General features: G+C 35.0%; 1 protein-coding gene across 6 annotated transcripts; it reads right to left on the reverse strand.

The window, feature by feature from the left end:
• Positions 1–5,929: 5,929 nt before the first annotated feature.
• Positions 5,930–24,262, reverse strand: LOC144964602 (uncharacterized). Of its 6 annotated transcripts, none has more exons than XM_078899059.1 (4): positions 24,243–24,262; positions 17,840–18,066; positions 13,889–14,035; positions 5,930–12,126 (listed from the first exon to the last, which is right to left on the reverse strand). In XM_078899059.1, exons 2-4 carry the CDS (start codon positions 18,048–18,050, stop codon positions 11,813–11,815), a joined length of 672 nt encoding a protein of 223 aa, XP_078755185.1. In that variant the 5' UTR covers positions 18,051–18,066; positions 24,243–24,262; the 3' UTR covers positions 5,930–11,812. The 6 variants fall into 6 exon arrangements, with proteins under 6 accessions (XP_078755185.1, XP_078755186.1, XP_078755184.1 ...); XM_078899060.1 differs by lacking the exon at positions 24,243–24,262 and adding an exon at positions 24,174–24,186; XM_078899058.1 differs by lacking the exon at positions 24,243–24,262 and adding an exon at positions 24,058–24,173.
• Positions 24,263–24,377: the final 115 nt, after the last annotated feature.

The raw sequence follows: 24,377 nt of genomic DNA on the forward strand, positions 1-24,377 counted from the left end.
CGATCGACTTGCCTATCAGTGTGTAGCTTTAGTTTGTCGCAACGTTTGGGATTTACAGCATGACCTGAAAAATATTTATCATCTTGAGGTTTTGTACAGCGCAATATCCACTAGATGTGCTCTCAATGCTTTACACGGGGTCCGCAACCAACAATATCACAGCACAATATGTATGACTAGACATCATGCCTGTACGGCGCTATTACAATTGTTTGCGACAAAGAGAAAGATGTTACCGATCAAGTTCTCATTTCACATCTGAGTAAGGTGAGAGAATGTGAGTAAAGAGCTTTTCCCAATGACTCAATTTTGCGTCGCCCAGATCGGGACTCGAACCATTGAATGGTTCTCTCTCTATATATATACATCTTTCGCCGTGTACTGTGTCTTCTATCCCCCTATGTCTGTTTTCCAACATGCTTTCTGTCTTTGTCTTGGAATGAGATTACTTGGTTTTGTCCTGGCTCTGGCCGTGGTCCTGGGTGGGAGGGAAACAGTCAAATGTATAGTTAGTTTTGGGAGATGATATTTTTTTCCTTGTAAAGCATCTCTCTGTTATGCACTGTATTATGTATTATATATATTTTATTTGTAAACATGCGAGTGTATTCCTCTTAGTGGGGACGTGTGCCAGTGTCTGGATGAGACTTTTAGGTGATCTCAGACTAAGTACATTGGTGGTATGCTCTTGGAATTTACATCTGATCCCTATTTGCTCCCAGTTCCCCCTTGTCTTACTTTCTCTTGGCTGCTTTAATTGTAATTCTAGAACTTTTTACTTTCCCATTTTCTTCCTTTATTTTACTGGCGGTTATATAACCTAAATGTGTTGCAAGGTAAAACCGTTAAAAACACATAAACAAACAGTCAAAGGCGATCATTCCGCTAGATCAAAAAATTGTTCAAATTAGGATTGAGGGTTAGAATCCCAGATTTAATAGCTCAACGGCATGTCCTTTTGGGGAAAGTAAGTTTGCACACATATTCCTCATCCTATCGGAGATTGATGTTGGACACGGAGTCCCACTGGTAAATACACATTATCTTAGCCCGAAAAGTGTACTGCATTGCTACTCCTATGAGACAAATTTATACTTTTCCGCCATCAACTTTTTAAAAAGCAAAAAAAAAAAAAAGCGCTCAGAGCAAGAAAAATTAAAGATAGTGCGCCGCATAAAAATAAGCTTTTAAAAGCTCATGATCATGAAGGTACGACGCGCCGCTATTATTATTATTATTATTATTATTATTATTATTATTATTATTATTATTATTATTATTATTATTATTATTATTATTATTATTATTATTATTATTTCTGGCGGAAAGTACTTTGCGATAGACTACCGCCCTATCGAAAGAATAGCAAGCAAATACTATAGTCCTTTTCAAGTTATAAAAACCTGGATAAAGTCCGGCTACGTGGCCCTATTGGTCTGAAGGACCACTTTTTCCACTTTATTGTCCTTTCAAGCTATAGAAACCGGGATAAACCAACGCCTTCTACAACAAGAACAACAACAACAACAACAACAACAACAACAACTACTACTACTACTACTACTACTACTACTACTACTACTTCTACTACTACTACTACTACTACTATCATCATCATCATCATTTTCAACGTCATTGTTATTTTTGTTATCATTATTATTATGTCTTATTACTATACTATCAACATTATCATCATCGTCATTATCATTATCGCCATATTTATTATTACAATATAAGCTCACCGGCAATAGACATTTCCTGTCGATATCTTCCCAGACTTGTTTTCATTGATTCTTGCTGTGATATTCTGGGTTCTTTGGGTCCCAAAAAAGGGCCGGTCTCTCACAAATTCAATAACTTCGTTTTTGTAGTCGTCCATCTTGACCACACGGGAGACAAAAAAAAAACGAGCAATACTACAAACGGCGACACGCTAGTTTTTTGTTACGATTGTGTTGTGCTGCCTACGGAAGGGGCTTCTATAATTTCTTGTTGTTCGTTTGTTTGTGTCGTGTTTTGTTTACTTTTGTGAGCCATTTTTATGAGTAGTTCTCACTAAATTCAATTAGATCACAAACTTCAATAATTTTCTTTCTCTCGTCGTCCATCCTGACAAAACGCAACACTAAAAAAAAAAAATTAAAAAAAAAACAACAAAAAAAAACAACAAAAAAAAACGAACAAACGGAGACACACTTGTTTTCGGTACGATTCTGTCGTGTTACCCATGGAAAGGGTTTCTCTAATTTCTCGTTGTTACGTTCGTTTGTCTTGTGTGTTGGGTGATGTGTGTCCGCCGTGTGTGGTCTACGGAGAGTCCGCTTACGGTTTGAATCCCTCGTCGAGATATGAAGTGAGTAGAAAAGTGCCAGAAGACAATAGAGAATAAAAAATTTTTTCGCGGCGGTGGTGGGGTTTGAACCTGCGACCTTATTGGTACGACAACTCCGCCTGGCAGGTGAGAGCGTGGCTCTACCGTGTGAGCTATCCACGAACACAAAAATATTCGTTTCAAACCCAAAGTCATTTCTAGATCCCTCTCTCACCCACTTCTTGAGATCGCCGATTCGTTCGCCACCATCGCGAAGTAATTTTGACCAGCAGTTAAGCTTAATAGCCAATATTCTCATCACAAACATATAACATAGAAACGATTGAGACATTGAGTATGCTCCGGTGTATGGGGTGAATTTTTTTAATTCAGAAAAGTGAGTGGAGCAGGCACTTATGTTGGTAACAACAAGATATGAAGTGAGTAGAAAAGTGCCAGAAGACAATAGAGAATAAAAAATTTTTTCGCGGCGGTGGTGGGGTTTGAACCTGCAACCTTATTGGTACGACAACTCCGCCTGGCAGGTGAGAGCGTGGCTCTACCGTGTGAGCTATCCACGAACACAAAAATATTCGTTTCAAACCCAAAGTCATTTCTAGATCCCTCTCTCACCCACTTCTTGAGATCGCCGATTCGTTCGCCACCATCGCGAAGTAATTTTGACCAGCAGTTAAGCTTAATAGCCAATATTCTCATCTCAAGAAGTGGGTGAGAGAGGGATCTAGAAATGACTTTGGGTTTGAAACGAGTATTTTTGTGTTCGTGGATAGCTCACACGGTAGAGCCACGCTCTCACCTGCCAGGCGGAGTTGTCGTACCAATAAGGTCGCAGGTTCAAACCCCACCACCGCCGCGAAAAAATTTTTTATTCTCTATTGTCTTCTGGCACTTTTCTACTCACTTCATATCTTGTTGTTACCAACATAAGTGCCTGCTCCACTCACTTTTCTGAATTAAAAAAATTCACCCCATACACCGGAGCATACTCAATGTCTCAATCGTTTCTATGTTATATGTTTGTGATGAGAATATTGGCTATTAAGCTTAACTGCTGGTCAAAATTACTTCGCGATGGTGGCGAACGAATCGGCGATCTCAAGAAGTGGGTGAGAGAGGGATCTAGAAATGACTTTGGGTTTGAAACGAATATTTTTGTGTTCGTGGATAGCTCACACGGTAGAGCCACGCTCTCACCTGCCAGGCGGAGTTGTCGTACCAATAAGGTCGCAGGTTCAAACCCCACCACCGCCGCGAAAAAAATTTTTATTCTCTATTGTCTTCTGGCACTTTTCTACTCACTTCATATCTTGTTGTTACCAACATAAGTGCCTGCTCCACTCACTTTTCTGAATTAAAAAAATTCACCCCATACACCGGAGCATACTCAATGTCTCAATCGTTTCTATGTTATATGTTTGTGATGAGAATATTGGCTATTAAGCTTAACTGCTGGTCAAAATTACTTCGCGATGGTGGCGAACGAATCGGCGATCTCAAGAAGTGGGTGAGAGAGGGATCTAGAAATGACTTTGGGTTTGAAACGAATATTTTTGTGTTCGTGGATAGCTCACACGGTAGAGCCACGCTCTCACCTGCCAGGCGGAGTTGTCGTACCAATAAGGTCGCAGGTTCAAACCCCACCACCGCCGCGAAAAAATTTTTTATTCTCTATTGTCTTCTGGCACTTTTCTACTCACTTCATATCTTGTTGTTACCAACATAAGTGCCTGCTCCACTCACTTTTCTGAATTAAAAAAATTCACCCATACACCGGAGCATACTCAATGTCTCAATCGTTTCTATGTTATATGTTTGTGATGAGAATATTGGCTATTAAGCTTAACTGCTGGTCAAAATTACTTCGCGATGGTGGCGAACGAATCGGCGATCTCAAGAAGTGGGTGAGAGAGGGATCTAGAAATGACTTTGGGTTTGAAACGAATATTTTTGTGTTCGTGGATAGCTCACACGGTAGAGTCACGCTCTCACCTGCCAGGCGGAGTTGTCGTACCAATAAGGTCGCAGGTTCAAACCCCACCACCGCCGCGAAAAAAATTTTTTATTCTCTATTGTCTTCTGGCACTTTTCTACTCACTTCATATCTTGTTGTTACCAACATAAGTGCCTGCTCCACTCACTTTTCTGAATTAAAAATCCCTCGTCGTTAACTTTTTGTGTTTTTACTGTCCCTGCCTCCGTTGCTCGGGTTGTTTGTCATGATTATCCGACCACCAAAACTATTAATTTGTTTTGATGAGTTTTGAATACATTTCCAGACTACATTAACGAGATTTATGTTTAACAAAAAATATAAAATTTAAATATATAAATGTATACTCTTGCGCATTTCCACCACTTGACAATGATGCTCAATCTTAATCTAAATTTCTGCCTCATATTGTAAAAATTGCCTATTAGTCGTCCTTCTTGTACACGCACTTTACAAAATCCATTACTCTCTATCGTCATGTGCTTATTCACAACTGAGTCATAGGAGCTTACACAAGACGCAATTCTCACACCTTATTGAAAAAAGCAAAAAACAGATAATGGATCAGGCACAGCTTTTAACTAAAAATCAGCTAAATAAGAAGAATGAAAAATACAAGGAAAAAAAAAGACAAATTCACCCTGTCGCAGGCTAGTCTTTCCTTTTCCTTTTTGGAAGAGAGAGATAATATTTTATTCCTTGCATAAATTCTGCTTTGTTTGACTTTGTTTTATCCGATTTTAGACTAAACACTGCAAGGTAGACAAGTGAAAACTATCCACAATAGATCTGTGGTAAACATTTGTGACCTGAGAGTATCAATGTAGTATATTGCAAACATCGAGCCAGAATTACTTTCTAAAAGGTGATGAGACGCAGGCTCCGCTTTGCGGGGCATATCTTACGCATGGACGCAGACCGCCTCCTGCGTCAAACTTTTATTGCCTACTAGACCAGCAGGCACTCTACTACATTGTTTGGATTCTATGCCCATTGACGAAATTGTGACTCTAGCCAGGAACAGACGTGCTTGGTCCCAATATGTGAATTCCCTGTGACAGTGACACTTTATAGCACCTTATAGGTACGTACTAATGTACAATGCAACTCATACATACATTCTAAAAGGCAAAAAGTAAAGAACAGTGAATATAACAACTTCAATAAAGAACAACATACAAACCACGGACAGTTTTGGGCTCCAACCCCTTCTTCAGCTAAGTGTAAAAACAATGAAAACATGAATACATCACTTAAAATCATTACAGACGACATTAAATTATTTGGACCGTCTAGATGGCAAGTAAGATATCAAATTTTTAAAATTCACGTGATGTATTAATGATGTTACTATTTTTGCTAGTGGCTGAAAAGGACTTGTTGAGCCCGAAACGGCTTTTGGTTTGTATTTTGTTTGTTGGTTTCGGTTATTTTTTGGGGGGGTGGGGGGGGGGGGGGTATTTTTGTTCGTTTGTTTGTTGTTATATTTCTTGTTTTGTTTTATTTGGTTTTGAAGTTGTTATATTCATTATTGTTCATTACTTTCTAGCAGTTAAGTATCGCTTGTTTTTAAAATGCACAAAAGATATTATAAAATGAAAAACGCATTTGGTTGGTGCTTTTGATTTTATTTAACAAAATCAATAATCGAATGATGTGCGTAGTAATACTCGTAAATAATAAATGACACGAACGGCATTGCATTTTAATCAACGAAACTACTTTATAATAATATAGATAATATTTTATATCAATATAAAATAGAAAAAAAATAATGAATAGTTTTTGTCAAATAGATTCAGCTCATGTCAAATAACAAGATGCTGGTAGTGTGCATGAATTGTGTTTTTCTATATATATGACCTATCGACTCAAAACGGTACTATCTATATCTGGATGAACCTGATGCTCAAAATGAAGTATTACGCCATAAGTATAGAATGGTATTATTAACCAGTTTGCGGCTGTACTCTGGAAAGACAAGTGTTAAAAAATTTGGCCAGAAAACTCGTCCTTCAAATATCGATCGAATTAAATTACTTTTATCTTGGCTAAAAAAATAAACCCCAAAAAACTATCAAACCTGGAAGTTCCATATTACAAAATTGTACATATTTAGTTTGTACTTAGTAAATATAATACAACAGAATTTGTAAACAATAATTATAATTCAATGAAAATTAAAACAAATGATATGATAAGAGTAAACTGAATGAAATGCCAGACTATTGATGGTAATGTCTTCATCTCAAAAATATGCAGAGAGATAATAAGATATTCAGACAACAAGATCATAAAAGTTATCTGCTGCATCCTGGATTTAAACGTGCATAATCACTGAAGTAGATTGTATGCTACAGCCTACGCTAGAGTCAAATTCAGATATATAATAATGTTTATAACGTAATAAATAGGCCCGCACGCTCCCTCCGTTTGAGCCCTTTTTGAAAATATCTAAAGAATAAAGAATATCAATGTCTAAAAGATGAAGTGTATTTTTTTAATGTTATGCCATCATTGCAATTTAAATCTAAATTTCAATTTCAATTTCTTTCAACTGCAAAGGGCCACAACTTTCCACCTAAAATAAAATTTAGTGACTCGTGTCCCTTAGTTGACATAATATTATAAATTGCTCAATTGTCCTTAGTATCACAACTCAAATTGATGAATGAAAAGTGCCTTTTGTGGGGGGGGGGGGGGGGGGGGGGGGGGGGACAGAAAAGAAAATATATTAAGTATGCATTAACAAAATTACCCATCAAATTGCCATCCGGAATATTTAGATTTAGCTTATCAAAAGAATATAATATCTGGTTGGTATTAGATATTGTACCAACTTGTCTTACTAAGATTTACTTGTTTCCACTACGAAATTTCATGTCTAGTTTTACAAATGCGAGTCATCGGAAATGTATGCTATGACAAATGAAGAAATAACAATCATTCATAGTTAATTATATATTTGTATACGGGATGCATGGTAAATTAACATTTTATTAGAAACATAATTGAAAGTTCATTTAGCGCAATATTTAATGTTATGCTTGTCATAGTTTACTAGAAGATCATTTTAAAATAATATATAAGTTTAAAAATCTGAGGTTCTTCCCCTGATCAATAAATAAACTGATTTTTGTGATATCTTTCTTATTATTTCTAGCCTATCATATTATCTACTTTTTCATTACATATGTAGCTGCCACCTTCATTGTTTCCTCATGTGGTGTACAAGTATTACATTGACGATTACTAAATAGGATAAAGAAGAGGTTGTAAATTGTTAGAATACTGACGTATAATTGATGATGCTTCACTTTGGTGCAATACACAATACTGGCCTGTAAATCGTCTATTCCAAAATTATCTGAAAATTGATCTTAACCATTGGTGACCTCAGCAGAAATTGATAATAGTATGACATGTCAAACATTCTGTTTGATGTACCAATCTAATATGCTTTTAAAATAATATTGTTAGTATTCACAAATTAAGTAGCCTGTCTGAGCATAGAGTGAGGGGATAGTTGTCTTACTTCTGCGTTTTTATTGATCAAAACATTAAGAGTGTTTTTAGATTGACGCCAACAACAAAAAACGTCATAATTAAGCAAAACAAACTTTGCCTCAGTATTGAGACACTTACTCTTAGTTTAATTTAAGCACGAAAAGAAGGAAATAAAGCCCCCAGTCTTTACTCTTGGTGGGGGCGGGGGGAGGGGGAGGGGAGGGGGTGAATATCCCCTGTCAAAATATTCGTGAACATAGAAAATGAAAATAGCTATATGTGACCCTCCGCCTCGAAACGGTATTAAGTCGGATTTTTCAATTTTGGGTTTTTGGTACCCAATCATAGCTTATATTATGCTTAAAATTTTGATACCAAATTTATAAAATTCTGATTATTCATTGCCCAACTATGACCGTTTGAAGTAAGGAGAGTGTAAAAACCAAGTTTTGAGAAAATCGACTTTGAAGTCAGGCACCGTTTTCACACATAATCAAATCAATGGGCAAAGATAACTCCTCAGATTTGATGAGAATAATAACATTTGCAGAGACGCCAATTTTCAATTTGACTAACAGGAATTTCAGACACCACTCGGAGGAATTTCAATGCCGAAAGTAAAATTCCGCACACACAAAAAGGGAACTGGGATGATATTTGGTATTGTGTTTACATTTTGTATAGATCTAAATAGATAACTGATTACAAATCTTTTCTGATATATAAACACATTGCCAAATACAACCCCAAAGTTTCCTTATTTCAAGTGAAGAAAAGCACCAAAACATAATGATGGCAGTGAGGATGATGTTGTGTTGGTGGTTGTAGTAGTAGTAGTAGTAGTCGTAGTAGTAGTAGTAGTAGTAGTAGTAGTAGTAGTAGTAGTAGTAGTAGTAGTAGTAGTAGTAGTGGTAGTAGCAGTGGTACTAGTAGTAGTAGCAGTAGTAGTAGTAGTAGTAGTAGTAGTAGTAGTAGTAGTAGTAGTAGTAGTAGTAGTAGTAGTAGTAATAGTAGTAGTAGTGATGATGATGATGTCATAATGGCTGTTGTAGTAGTAATAGTGGTAGTGATGATGATGTGGTGGTGGTGGTGGTGGTGGTGACTGTGGTTGTAGTAGTGGCAGTGGTTGTAATAGTAGTGATGATGTGGTGTGGGTGGTTGTAGTAGTAGTGATGATGTAGTGGTAATGGTTGTAGTAGTAATGACGATGTGGTGGTGGTGGTTGTAGTGGTAGTGATGATGATGTGGTGGTGGTGGTTGTAGTAGTAGTGATAATGATGTGGTGTTGGTGGTTGTAGTAGTAGTGATAATGATGTGGTGGTGGTGCTTGAAGTAGTAGTGGCAGCGATGATGTGGTGGTGGTGGTGATTGTAGTAGTATTGGTCGTGATGAAGATGCGGTGGTGGTGGTTGTAGTGTGTGTGTGTGTGTGTGTGTGTGTATTTGAGAGAGAGAGACAGAGAGAGAGAGAGAGAGAGAGAGAGAGAGAGAGAGAGAGAGAGAGAGAAAGAGATAGTGCTAAAAGTGCATCAAGTGATAAGTAGAGCCACACGAACTTTAAAAACCAACGAGGCTAAAGTTTGAGGTCAAAGTATTTGTTATTAGCTATTATTGGCAAGTGCAGCCTTGGAAATGGTGGCTCTCTGACAGAAAGTCAACTCTTGTTTTGAATGTTTCACTGATCGTTGCTTTTTTAAACTTTAAATATATATAACTTATCGTCAATACTTATGTTGAATTATTATGTTTTCATGTTGAAAAATGATTGTAGTTTATGAAACAACCAAAAACTGAAATTTGATTATTTTGACCATTTCCACTTTAAAACCGGTTTTCTTCGTTTTCCAAATCCCGACTTAATACCGCTTCGAGGCGGTATATATATATATTCCATAACAGAGATAATTGCCCATATTAGACTGTGCCCTTATTAGCAAACATAAAAAGAATTTAAACTATAGTACTGGCTACGCTTCAGTATTGTCATCCACGGTTTTAAGATTCCCGTAATTTTTAATCCTTATCAACATTTCAAAAAATCACGCTTTTGTTCATATCGGAGCAAATACTCTCTTTACATTTATTTTTGGCTAATATTGTGTCCTCTGAAGTAGAGAATACTGGATTGTCTGAATTCAGGCAAGTGCCTGAGGATTTAAAGGCCTGATAATATATGACTTCATAACAATATGATAATGAAAACAATGAGGATTTTGTTTATGGCGATAATTAAAATACAAGAGTGAGTCAAAAAGTAATGGGACTCTGATTATTACTTTTTTTTAATTGAATGAACACCATGCACCATATCTCAAGAAATTCAATGGCATTGACGGACATTCGTGGGGGCAGCCTTTTGAACTGTGTCAAAATTTGACAGAACTAAGATGTTCAAATTTTGGCTTAAAGAGTTCATGTGCTATGTTCAATTGAGCCAAATATGACGTCATGAAAAAGAAATAAGAGACTTGTCACATTACTTTTTGACTCACCCTCGTAATAATAACAATGATGATGATGATAATAATAATGATGATGATGATGATGATGATGATGATGATGATGATGATGATGATGATGATAATGATGTTGATGATAATGATGATTATGATGATGATACAATGATAATACAATAATAAAAATAATGAAAACAATTATAGCAATCATAATAATAATAATCATTGTGAAGGTAGTTTCATGTGTAATGTAAAAATAGAATAACTAAGCGTCATATTACAAGAGAACGAAAAAGGCACGTGCATTAACCTGATGTTCACTAAAAATAAAAATACAGTATGGGCAAAACAAGAATTTTAATCAAAACATAGATCAATTAAAATATCTACTCCCTGACTTGCGTTAGCGTTTAAACAAATTTCATTTGAGAACTTTTGGCACGTTGTAGAAGATCTTAAACGATCGAATTTGAACCGTTCTTTTCACTCCTTGCAATTTATTGAAAATTCTTAAACCCGTAACTACTGAAAATGGTTAACACCCTCCTTTTTAGAAACAAAACTTTTTCTATAAATAAGTAGTAAGTAAGATTAAATAACGCCATGCGGAAAGATGGGAATAAGTCAAGAGTCAAAATTAATTAACAAGCATACCAAGCATAAACAATCAACAAGATTACTCAATCGAACGAAGATCTGACCACCCGTCAAAGCCTAGTTGGTTGATTAAGACAATGGTTTCATTTCCTTCAATTTGTTGGTTGACGCAATTTGATTCCATTTCATTTTTTTTCTTGTCAAGTTCCTATTGCCCCCTTTTCTGATTTTTAGCCAAGCGGAGAACAACAAAATAACCCAGCTATCTAATGAATGAAATTAAAATGTATGTTTTTAAATAAAGTTTAAATAATAGAGGCATTAAAAAAATATTTCTGGTCCAATTTATGACTCAACAACATATTATTTTCTCTTGCTCGAATTATGTTAATTCTTAAGTCTTCATACAAACTATCGATTTACAGTAATTTCAGTTACGCTATTGTTTTAACAGCTGTTGTTTCAGTTGTGTAAAATACAAATGTTGATGCTTATACCTCGATAATCTATTCTTTTAAAATAAACCAAAATGAAGCGTACACCAACAAAACTGAGAACTTCAATATTAACTTTAGTATGTCCATCATCACATTTTAAGTCAAATCCATATTTCGTACATGGTCTTGAAATGGAGGCAAAGCGAAACACCTTCATTATGATTTGTCTTATTACTTAAACTTAATTTTTTTTATACCACTCTAAGATATTTTTTTCTGTGTAAAAAGGTGGGGTTCAATTTCATTAATATGACTTTACATCTCATCGTATTCATAAAAAGAGCAGTAACAGGGATGCGACTCAGTCTTCAATGAAACCTCAGTTGGATCGCTGTTACCGCTCTCTTTGTAAAAATATGTGGCCGTGCCTACATTCAGATGAATTATTAATAATTGGAGAATTGTTCGAAAAATCCAAACTTTCTGTTAAAGAGTTAATAGCTTCTCCAACGACTGCCTTCTACAGGAGGATAGTTGTTATTCCAAGAGATGGCCTTGGGGCGTCCACGACCGCCTCCACCAATGGACATCGGGGACACGACATCTCGCCGCTTGGCAGTGGCAAAGTAATCGTCTTCGGTATCGTACTCGTCCCCGTAGTCTGGCTCAAAAGTGTCCGGAATCATCAACGTGCCGGCGATTAGGATGAGCGTCATTGCGATTACGGTAAGACCCAGAGACCAGGATATGACGTAAGGAGACGGTACCTTGACGATGAATATTATCATGCCAATGAAACTGCAGATACCTGGAATTTTTAATAAATAAATAAATAAGTGAATAAATAAATTCCCGTATCCAATTATCTCAATGGAATATTTTTTTTCAAGGTATAACCGTAGCGTTTGAAAATTCATAGCCTGTCACTGTCAAAAAAATAGGCTACCAAAAATGCAAAGATGACAACCAAAATAAAGGTGAAATATAAGTGGGGGGAATCCGTTATGATTACCCTTGAGGACTATAATAATTTAAATTATAAGAATAACGAGAACTCTAAATAATGACAATGATAATAATAATAATAATAATAATAATAATAATAATAATAATAATAATAATAATAATAATAATAATAATGATGATGATGATGATGATGATGATGATGATGATGATGATGATGATGATGATGATGCGATGATGATGATGATGATGATGATGATGATGATGATGGTGTGGTGGGGTGGTAATAATAATAATAATAATAATAATAATAATAATAATAATAATAATAATGATGATGATGATAATGATGATGATGATTATAATGATAATAATAATAATAATAATAATAATAATAATAATAATAATAATAATAATAATAATAATAATAATAATAATAATAATAATAATAATAATAATAATAATAATAAAAGTAATAATAATAATAATAATAATAATAATAATAATAATAATAATAATAATAATAATAATAATAATAATAATAATAATAATATACAACAAAACCGCAAAGCCACACATGAATCAATGATGGAAATGATATAAATTTTTTAAGGGATTTAGCAAAATATCCTTTCAATTTCCGAGCAAGACTGGGATAGGAAACAAATTATAGTTATTCATTTCACGCTGTAGAAAGCGTAATAAATTCTATGTCCCTGTGAGTCAACTGGGAGTCCTAATAGCACAATGGTTGAGCACCCGGCTAAGTAAAAACAAAACAACAACAAACCCCCAAAAAAAACAACAAAAAACAATATCAACCCCTAATTTTCTCATGACCCACTTGTTTACCAAGCGGGAATTGGGTAACTGGGTCTGTTTGGTCTGGAAAGTACGTTGCGATAGTCTAGCGCCCAATCAAAAGGGCGCATTTAACGTTACTGAAGCTGGTTCTATGGGTCTTATTGGTCTAAAGGACCTCATCCATTACCCATGTAACCATTAAGATTTTATTTTCCTATTGAAATATTGTCAGATTTTTGTTTGTTTGTTTGTTTGTTTGTTTGTTTCATTATATAATTTCTAAGGGGTGTTTTCTTGTCATTTATATTTTTGGCAATCTGAAATTTTTGTTTTGGATATATTCTATAAACGTTTTTGAAGGTATTCCTCTCAGAGGGATCCTATGCTGGTGTCTGGATGAGACTTTTAGGTGATCTCAAACCACGTACATTTCGGCAAGTTGGAGGCTTAATCTATCCATATGAATTCAAGATTTTCTGGCTTAAATGATAAAATATATGAAATTATGATGTACTTTTGGCTAATCCGCCCTTTCATTTTACCAAAATAAGCACACTAACTGATCGGCGCTTGATGCCACCGTCCTCTGAATAAGCACATTTCTAATATGTTGGCCAGAACATTCGACCTTCTAGTATCGATCGATTAAAATGGCCCTCTTCTTGTCAAAACTTCTCAAACATGAGACTTCAAGCCAGCATTTTTTTGTAATGTATTTTTTAACAGTACTTCAGCACGTGTATAAATTAACTAAATTACGTAACATTAAACAAATTGGAGTGCTACAGACAAGAAGTACTTACCGGCCAAATAAGCAACAAACATTATAGTTCCTGCCACTCTTTGCTTTCTGGCAATGTCGGCACACACATAGATGAGGAGGAGAATAAGGGCGAACGTTGACAGGCAGAATGTAGCGGTCTCCAAACCTCTGACGGCATTGAATTCGTCTGGGTGATGATATGGAAGCAGATGATGCCAACGATCATGATTATGATGGTGATGGTGATAGTAATGATGATGGTGCTGATAATGACGATGATGATAATTTCAAAAGCAATTTAAAAAAAAAGAGAATGAATGGAAGATATTATTTATATTTTTCCTTCCTCCCCACTTTTGTCACTCTCTCGTTTTAGCCCCCGCCCCCCCCCCCCCCTTCCCCCCTTTCTCTCCCTCTTTCTCTCTGTTTCTGACTCTGTCTCTCTGTCTGTCTGTCTGTCTCTCTCTCTCTCTCTCTCTCTCTCTCTCTCTCTCTCTCTCTCTCTCTCTCTCTCTCTCTCTCTATCTCTCTATCTCTCACACATTCTCTCTCCCCCTCTCTCTCTCTCTCTCTCACACACACATATAATTATATATATATATATATATATATATATATGAGTGTGTGTGTGCATGTGTGTGTGTCTGTGTGTGCGTGGGTGTGTGTGTATGTCTGTATGTATGTATGTATGTATGTATGTATGTATGTATGTATGTATGTATGTATGTATGTATGTATATGTGTGTGTGTGTGTGTGCGTTCCAAAATCAAAATCTATTGTCCATAGTGGACGCCTGTTATTTTACAATAATATTATTTTCTTACTTTGTTGATAGGGCATAACGTTCTGACGACCCAAGCTAAGACTGCTAGGAAATGGTTCTAAGTGCAGAACTATAATTATTCAGACTTAATTAGTTCATTTATATGAGTCTCTCTTAATGGTTCTCTTCAAACTGACTATGTGGAAGCTCATTTATATTCCATACATTACAGAGGTACTCACTGACAAAACGCATCAAAATGATATTGAGACTATACCAATCGGGTTGTTTTTGTGACATTAGCAACAAGAAATACTCAAATAATAAGCCAATTGGAACAATTTCAGGAAAACATCTGTTTCTTCAGTTCTTTTCAGTTAGATAATGTAAAATATAAAAAAAATATTTGTCGACCTAGCTCCAACAGAATAGCAGAAACAGTTTCTCAAAGGTTCAAAAAAGTGTTGTCAGAGGTATCAACTTTATCCACACTTTTTCAACACTTTAAAAGCTATAATTACTAATAATTTTGACGATAGGTTCTCAGTTTTTGGTTTATTCTTCATCACTTAACACAGAAACTGACGAAGGAGAAATGTTTCCTTACTTATTTCGAATAACTTGGTATTTGGTTATTTTTGTAGCGAACGTCACAAAAACGACATTTTGGCACAGGCGCTGGTATGTCGGGATGATTATACAATATAAACAGGATTTTATGAGATGATTTTCAAAACCTTTTAAAAAATACCCGTTTTAAAACAATTCAAATTGTTTTTGATGATTCCACGAAGAGTACAAAAATTCATTTTCTACCTGGGTGTGACTTAGCAGGTTTGAGGGGCATTTCCCTCATTTATAGCCATACGAATTAAACTTGGGTTAACTTAATACTTTATTGGGGACAATTCTTAAACTACCTAAATATAAGATTAATCTTTACTGTTTTTATTTACTTTTAATTCGTTTTGTTTTTGGCACTTGATCCATTTCGATAAAACATTTTAGGCCACGTTTGTGACCCAAACCCTTTTAAAACAGTTTTATCAACTAGATTCGTCAAAGTGAACATGGTGGTCTGGTGTCCCAACAAGCGATGGATGGGTGACATCGACATCCCAGTAGGGTAACACTGAATAAAAAAAAGAAAATAATTCTGACTCCAGTGTCATAATGTGAATGCGTAGTGCGTATCCAGTTATAGGCACTGGCCACGATTGTAATACGGCTTGTACAAAAATGACACCTAACAGGCGACTTGTGCCGTATGAAATCGAAAAATGTGTCATATGGCGTGAAAGAGATTTAAATTAAGGATTGTGAATCGTGTTGGAAAAAAATAATTCTGTGGAAAAGTGGGATATCAATGTTTATGTTCATCTTTTTAAAAAAAATTATTATTTCATGTTTCACCATGCAACAAGAGCCGATAAAAATTGTATCCGAAACAGTGTTACATCACCGTGTATTTTGGAGTATTTTTTTTCTTTTTGTTTTTTACTTTTTATCTGGATTGGTGGGGGGGGGGGGGTGTCTTTTTGTTCTTTTTTCCGACATTGTTATTTCTATATTCGTCTTTATATAGAACTGATTCGTCAATTGCACTTCTATAGCTGTGAGGTTTAAATAATTTTCTCTCACAAATCCTCCTTTAAAATCAATCTCTAAAAAACATAAAAATGAAATCAACCATCGGCCATCGACATCGCATTCTGTTTAAAGTTTTCATTGTGATCACACCCTTACTGGGATGCTGAAGAGGTCATCCCTAGGACACTCAATGTACTCTTTAAAGAAAACTATATATTATTTTCTTGTAACAGCTGGGGTCCTTTTTCATTTTCGAGTAAACTTCTTCTGGGACTAGAAAAGGGAGGAAATGAAGTCTGAATAATTAATGGCCTTGGTTGACAAATGACAATTTTGACTTTCTTTTGCGTTCCCGACTGTTCCTTCTCAATTCACATTTCAAACCCTCGCTTACCTAAGTTTTCCACCCTTCTATGTCACCACCTATTAAAGTCTTTATATACATTACACGTTAGAAATGCTGACTAGCGTGATAGTAAAAACTCAAAATGTCAAATTTTAATACCCCTGCCAATATAACTGTAACTGCAATAACTGTAACTGCAAGCACATGGCTTTTTTCACAACCCTAGCTCGTATTCCAACAGAGGAAAATGAATATTGCAAAAGTAAATAAATAAATCATTAAAAAGAAATAAAATTGGAACCCAGTCGGGGATTGTTATTTTTAACACGACAAATCTTAGAATTTTATGTCAAAGGGAATAACGTATAGAAATTATAGAAACTGTAAACGGTAGTGGGCAAAAATGAATACCATAGTTTCAAAATAAAACCCAACAAGAACAAAATACTTAACATAGACAATTTTGGGCTCAACCCTCTCTTCAGCGAGCAAAAAAAAATAATGTTAAAACAATAATATATTCGAGTAAAATCCGAACGGATGGTCAGAGTAGGTACAGAGACAATCTGTTCAGGTTTTACGATAAGTATTATAGTAAAAATGATTGTTGTTATTGTCTGAAGAAGGAGCTTAAGCCCGAATCATTTCGGGTGTATTTTTTATTATTTTTATTGATGCTATTTTCTATTTATTTTTGCGCAATACTTTATATTAAAAGATATACCTAACCACCTTATGGCAAATAACTTGATCGAAAAATACTAATCTGCATGCAGGGAGAGACACAGTACATTGACGGTGCTTGAAAATTGTCAACGACTTATTGCTATCATGTGACGATGGCGAAGTGTCAATTCTCGCACTGCTCGACATGTCAGTTGCGTTTGAAACTATCGGCCACTCATTTTTAATCCAGAGCCTTTCTAATATCTATGGCATCAACGACACCCTCAGGCTCGGTAATCGGCCCTGTACTTTACGTCTTGTATGCAATGCCACTTGGACAAGTCATTTCTGAACATGGTGTGAATTACCATATTATGACGATGATACGCAGCTGTACAAATCCACAGTGCCATCGTGCACAGAGACGGTTTTATCTGATATCGTGAAGTGCTGCACGTCCATTGGGCATTGGATGTGTGTGTGTGATTGGATGCATCTGAGCTTGTGTTCGTGTATCCGAATCTACAGTATGTAATGTTTTTTACTGGTGGTCAATGTGAAGAGCTATATAAATGTTCATTTATTTATATATTATTATTATTATTATCATTATTACAAGACTTACCTGTAACAAAAGACGAATCGACTGTAGAGTCCTCACATGTGCCAGAGTTACAGAGTTCCTGTCTCCATAGGCCGATGTCATTCTTGATGACACTGTTGTCTGTTTCATAGGTCATCCATTTGTTGGTGGCCCACCCGACGATGTGCAGCACCACACCCACCAGCAACACCAAAAAGGCTATTTTAGCCCAGCCTGATGCGTTGCCGCACATGCTCTTCTGTCAAATGCTGAAAATGGTTGTGGACATTCAGAAACCAAATAGGAGATAAACAAACAGCCGTACATCAACATTAATGAAAGACCATGTGGTTCCTCATATAAGACAGATATGTAATGTTGATAAATTGTCGCAAAAACATTTAAATTAACTAAAATATTTTTTAATGAAGAAAAACATGTAAAAACAAACAAATCCAAAGCAAAAAATATGAAAATAAAATAAAATATAATAAAAACTGCCACTAAAATATAATAGATGAGATTGAATCCGGCCAACATGTGCTTATTTAATTGCAGGTCGAAACTAGTAAAGTCTCATTGATGTGAGGGAAATACTCTCAAACCAACGAAAAATATCGTCCATAACAACAACGTTAAATCAAGCCCATAAATCCGTTCGCTTATCACAGCTGCAAATATGTGCATGTAGATTCCGGCCATTTCAATTCCGATTTTAGAGCAGAGATGTTATTCAGATGGTCATTGATTACATTTGTTTTGTACTTATTTACAAGTCTGACAATCCAAATCGATATGATTATATAAGTGCAATGGATATATATACTCTTAATCAAATGGAATTTTGTTTCCCATTACTACAGTTTTAAAACAAACAGATATTGTATCAGATCTGCAAATGATATCCGTACCCCTATTATCATTATCGTCATGTTATCAATATTCGCATGTGCCGAGGTTTATTACATTCTTTTCCCTGTGCTGTCATGTGAAAAGTTATGCGTTATACGTAGTAGACACTAAAATATTTCATAATTTATGTGCAACTATTTTTTTTTCTGTTCAGGTGAATAGGAAATATTCACTTTTTATTGGATTTATCAAATAATTGCTCTTCACATAATTAATGAAAAGAGCATTTATTTAGCGCAATAACCATAAAACGTGCGCAAAATGGCTCCCTAGCCAACAGCAACACTTAACATGTAGGACGAAACATGAGGCACTTTTGTCATTATTTACTTTTTTAGTATGACTTTTTAGTCAGCAAACTATGGCTTTCAGGTTATTTTCTCCACCGTGTTTTTATTTTCTCCCTATACATCGTGCAAACAATATTTATTCTCTACCAACAATTCCATTTCGAACGAAGATGAAACATTGTAATCCGTCGTAAATTGGGGGTTTAATCCAGATCAGATGCCGTCAGAATAGTAAATATGTTTACGTGTCAAATCACAGATTCTTAGGAATCCCAAATAAATACAGCAATCGGACTAATAATTCCCAGCCCATGCTTTTACTTTCAAGAAATACGCCAGAGAAAACTCAATACTCAAAACTCAAGATATAAGTCAATATTCATGATGTACGATAAACCGCGGAGTGTTGTCTGATATAACTTTTGTGAAATGATTCTGAGAATGGATCAGAACCAACGTGCACATCTTTTTTTTTAGTATTAAGTTCTCTAGTCTGAAAAATATGTCCTTCGGGTTATCCCCCCACCCCCTTACCGTATTTGTATGGTCTCCCTTCATATTAGCATTGTGGAAATCACATAATGGATTCGATCAAAAATAAAAGCAACGTGTCCCTCGATTCTCATCCTTTTGATGTCTGATTTTCTATTTTTTTAAAAACACTTTGTTAAAACAGTTCGTGGCGAATCAAATATAATAAATCATAAGAACAAGAAATAATCGTATTACTATTAACTAACAATAAGAGGTTGAATGGAATGATGCTAATTTTGCTACTGTTACACTATATTCAGAATACATCATGATGACGGTAATAATAATGGTGATAATGATGATTACGATGATCATGAAAACTATAAAAATACCAAATCCACAATAATATTGATACCGAGATTAATAAGGATGCTGTTAAAGATAAAGATAAAGATAATATTGATAATAATAATTAGGAATGTAATAATGATAATAATAATAATAATAATAATAATAATAATAATAATAATAATAATAATAATAATAATAATAATAATAATATTAATAATGCTGAAGATGATGATGATGATGATGATGATAATGATGATGATGATGATGATGATGATGATGATGATGATGATGATGATGATGATGATGATGATGATGATGATGATGATGATGAGAAGAAAACAATGATAGTGAAGATAAAAATGATGATATGATGATGATGATGATGATGATGATGATGATGATGATGATGATGATGATGATGATGATTATGGTGATTATGATGATGATGACGATGATGGCAGTAATAATAATAATAATAATAATAATAATAATAATAATAATAATAATAATAATAATAATAATAATAATAATGATAATGATAATAATAATAATAATAATAATAATAATAATAATAATAATAATAATAATAATAATAATAATAATAATAATAATAATAATGAGTTACATTAATGTTTTAACAAGGGTACAAGGTTTTAATACAAGGAGTGAATTTAGTATGTTCTTGAAACCCTAATCAAAGACATGACTTTGTTGTCTTGTTTTATCCAACATATTTGCAGATTTGATAATCAAGATTATTATGTGTCGTTCGTTGTAATGGAAATATTCTCAAACAGGCGAAAGTTTCTGCAAAGATAATGCGCATTTAAATTGATCGATATAGGGAATGAGATTAGCGGACGAGTAGCGTTCCTTGATTGGACGTCACCTTACAGAGAGAACGTCAATTTGGTTTTGCGCATGCCTCTCTCGTCCTCGCTTTCTGTGAAGTGTCTCAAGCCGCTTTCACCGGAAACAAGGACGAGAGACGCATGCGCACAATCAACATGACGTTCTCTCTCTAATAACTTTTCCGCCGGTGACGTCCAATCAAGGGACGCTCCTCTTCCGCTAATCTCATTCCCTATATTTGAATGATGAACTGTCTGGCCGCATTTTTATAAACGAGTTTTTCCAGAGTTCGGCGTGAACTGGTTAGACACGTTGTTTTCTTCTACGTAATGAAAAATTCAGATTGCGCAGGCTCAAATCCCATTGGAGTATTTCTTAATCTTATTAACCACTCTCTTCCATGCGCCCTCCATTTCATAAAAATATATTAACTAAAAATAAAGATAACAGAAACCAAAGTTAGGAAATAAGCAACGATTTTTTTTTCCAAAAAATTATCGATATCAGAGTGTCGTTTTTATTGTTACCCGCCGTCTGAAAATGGTATTGTGTCGGTGATTACATGTTTTAAAAAATGGGATTTCAAGCCAAAAATAGGAGACATGGCTCAAGTTTATATGTGGCCCGCCGTCTCAAAGAGGTGTTATGTCGGGATGAACTTTACAATGCGTCCCTGACCAACAGCAACACGTAACAGGTAGAACGAGACATGTATAGATAGAATGCGCTTGGCCAAGGAGTTCACAACATTGCCATCCGGAAGTATAACGGACCAACACGCAAACTCTGTGTAACCATGAACTTTTATAGTCTGGTTAATACAGTTTAGTGAGAACAACTCACAAACGCGGATGGCAAAAACAATAACAAAGGCCTGAGTGACGTCATCTGCATACTATCTATATATTTTTTTCCGACAGAGACTACGCTGTTAACGGCCAGGTACCCATTTTCCACATGAGTACGATGAGAGAACATGAGTATAAAGAATCTTTTCAAGGACTCAACTCGAACTCAGGACCTTCTGATCCGAAAGCGAGCGTCATACGCAAGACCACATAGCCGCACGTAACTTGGGATTAGTTTTTATTCGTTATGAGAGAAAATAACTCAAACTTCTCATTTCCTATCATTAAATTCGAATGTCATTGGGGGTTGGGGGGGGGGGGGGAATTCATCCCTACATAATACCGTTTTGACTCGATGGTTCACATATTTCTTATTGGGGTAAAACGGGGTTTTTAAGAATAACGATAAAATTCAAATTTCTACTCGTTTCAACTTTAATAAATCATTGATAGCATTCAGCCCTCCCCGATATGATACCGTTTTGAGAAGTTGGACCACATTATATTGTACTGTGAACTTTTGTACATTTATGTTTCATGCGATCACGGACAATTTTCAATTACCAGTATTCTACGATTGTATTTTTCGATTTTACATTGCCGTATAGATATATTTTTCCTTTCATTCCAAAGTTGTGTAAAACTGTCTGTGAATGATACAATGCAAGCTATATGAGATTCTGTAATTATAAACTATTATATAAGGCATTTAAAGGATAATTCCTCTATTAAGCCTTTAGTAAGCTAAGATAAGATATATGTCTTATTGGGGGGAAAACGGGGTTTCTAAGTATAAAACTAAAATTAAAATTTCTACTCATTTCAGCTTTGATAAATCCCTTTTAGCATTCAGCCCACCCCGATATGATACCGTTTTGAGACGATGGCTCACAAATGATAAATGCCGATGCCTATGTCACAGTAACAAGACGAAAAAAAATGGGGGGGGGGGGGGGGAACGATATCTAAGCCCAAAGGTCAATCAATAGGTCAATGGCTGCTTTTGTCCAATAAAAAGCACTGCACTGTATTGTAGTTTTGGTCATTTATTGTAACAACTAAAATGAAATATTATGATTTGTAAAATAACGGCATATATGTAGCGCACTTCAACGGGTTCATCAGGCTAAATGCACTTCACAACATTTTAGTAATTCCCTCAAATATAGAGCCAAATTCCTAGTAATTTCCTAGTTACAGTAAAAGTTTTCTGTTATTCCTTCTTGCTGTACTAACACTCTTTAAATATCAGGTAGCCATTCACACCTGAGTCGATTGAGGTTGTGTGATTAAATTGTTATAACCAAAGAACCAACGCTAGACCCAGCCTTCAGATATTGTCACCAATCGGGCTACTTACTGACCACGCTCCACATCGCTAGTTATTTGGGTTTTTTTTCTTTTTACGATAAAATGCCACTGACCCACCGATACCACAACCTTAAGTGGCTTGGGTGATTATGCAATATAATGGGCACGAGGGGATTATTTTTGCATCCTGTTACCAGGGTAAATCGATTTAATATCGTATAATGTTATACAAAAATATGGATTCAACATAGATTGCTTATGTGGAAAATATTTCCTTTTATTATTTGTCCTCCTCCTCCTCCTCCTCCTCCTCCTCCTCTCTCCCTCTTCTTCTTCTTCTTCTTCTTCTTCTTCTTCTTCTTCTTCTTCTTCTTCTTCGTGCGCCTGCTCTACCTCGTATTCCTCCGCCTCCTTCTCGCATGCTCCCGCTCTTATTCCTAAACCTCCTCCCCCTCCTCCCCCTCCTCCTCCTCCTCCTCCTCCTCCTCCTCCTCTTCTTCTTCTTCTTCTTCTTCTTCTTCTACTTATTATTATTATTATTATTACTATTATTATTATTATTATTATTATTATTATTATTATTATTATTATTATTATTATTATTATTATTATTATTATCATTATTAAATATATTATTATTATTATTATTATTATTATTATTATTATTTATTATTATTTTATTAAGAATTATTATTATTATTATTATTATTATTATTATTATTATTATTATTATTATTATTATTATTATTATTAAGAATATTATTATTATTATTATTATTATTATTATTATTATTATTATTATTATTATTATTATTATATTATTATTATTATTATTATATTATTATTATTATTAAAAATATTATTATTATTATTATTATTATTATTATTATTATTTATTATTATTCGTCGTCGTCGTCCTCCTCCTCCTCCTCCTCCTCCTCCTCCTCCTCTTCCTTCTCCTCCTCCTCCTCCTTCTCCTCCTCCTCCTCCTCCTCTTTTCTTCTTCCTCTTCTCACATTCAATGAAATAGAGTACTATTTATTTTTCATTGGACGTTAAAACAAGGAAAAATATATAATGATGAACAATAATGATCATTTGCTGACTAAATAATCAAAAAGACTTAACACTTAGTTTATGAAAATCAAATCACAGGATAGAAAATATTAAATCCACGACGAAATGTAAACATATAACTTTATTCCCCGTTATTTCACAGTACCTATCCTGTTCGAATATCGAAAACGGTTTTCATTGAGCTATTTGGGGACTCCTTATCAACTCATGACGTCACTACAATATAAAAGAATAAAGTGTTTATACTAAGAGACATTTAACCGTAATGTTTATTGCCAGCACCCAAGACAACAGATAATGCCTAGTTTCCAATTTTAAAAAAAAGCTTACATTCTTATTCAACGGGAACACAAGAGAGGGCGCTGTATACTGTGCGAGTGTCGCAGTACGAACCCAATCGAAGCCCCCCAGCCCCATTGAAAGGATTACACCCTTCACCTTTTATAGATATAAAAACGTTATGAG

This window comes from Berghia stephanieae, chromosome 2 (assembly GCF_034508935.2).
Source record: "Berghia stephanieae isolate SIO BIC M18660-M18661 chromosome 2, UCSD_Bste_1.3, whole genome shotgun sequence".
Taxonomy (NCBI): domain Eukaryota; kingdom Metazoa; phylum Mollusca; class Gastropoda; order Nudibranchia; family Aeolidiidae; genus Berghia; species Berghia stephanieae.

Bases quoted from the DNA above. Each gene is read 5' to 3' on its own strand.
- LOC144964602 (XM_078899059.1), bottom strand. From the start codon at position 18,050: ATGTGCGGCAACGCATCAGGCTGGGCTAAAATAGCCTTTTTGGTGTTG. The intron at 14,036-17,839 runs GTAAGTCTTGTA...ATCATCACCCAG, and splicing joins CGATTCGTCTTTTGTTACAG to ACGAATTCAATGCCGTCAGA. The intron at 12,127-13,888 runs GTAAGTACTTCT...TAAAAATTCCAG, and splicing joins GTTTGTTGCTTATTTGGCCG to GTATCTGCAGTTTCATTGGC.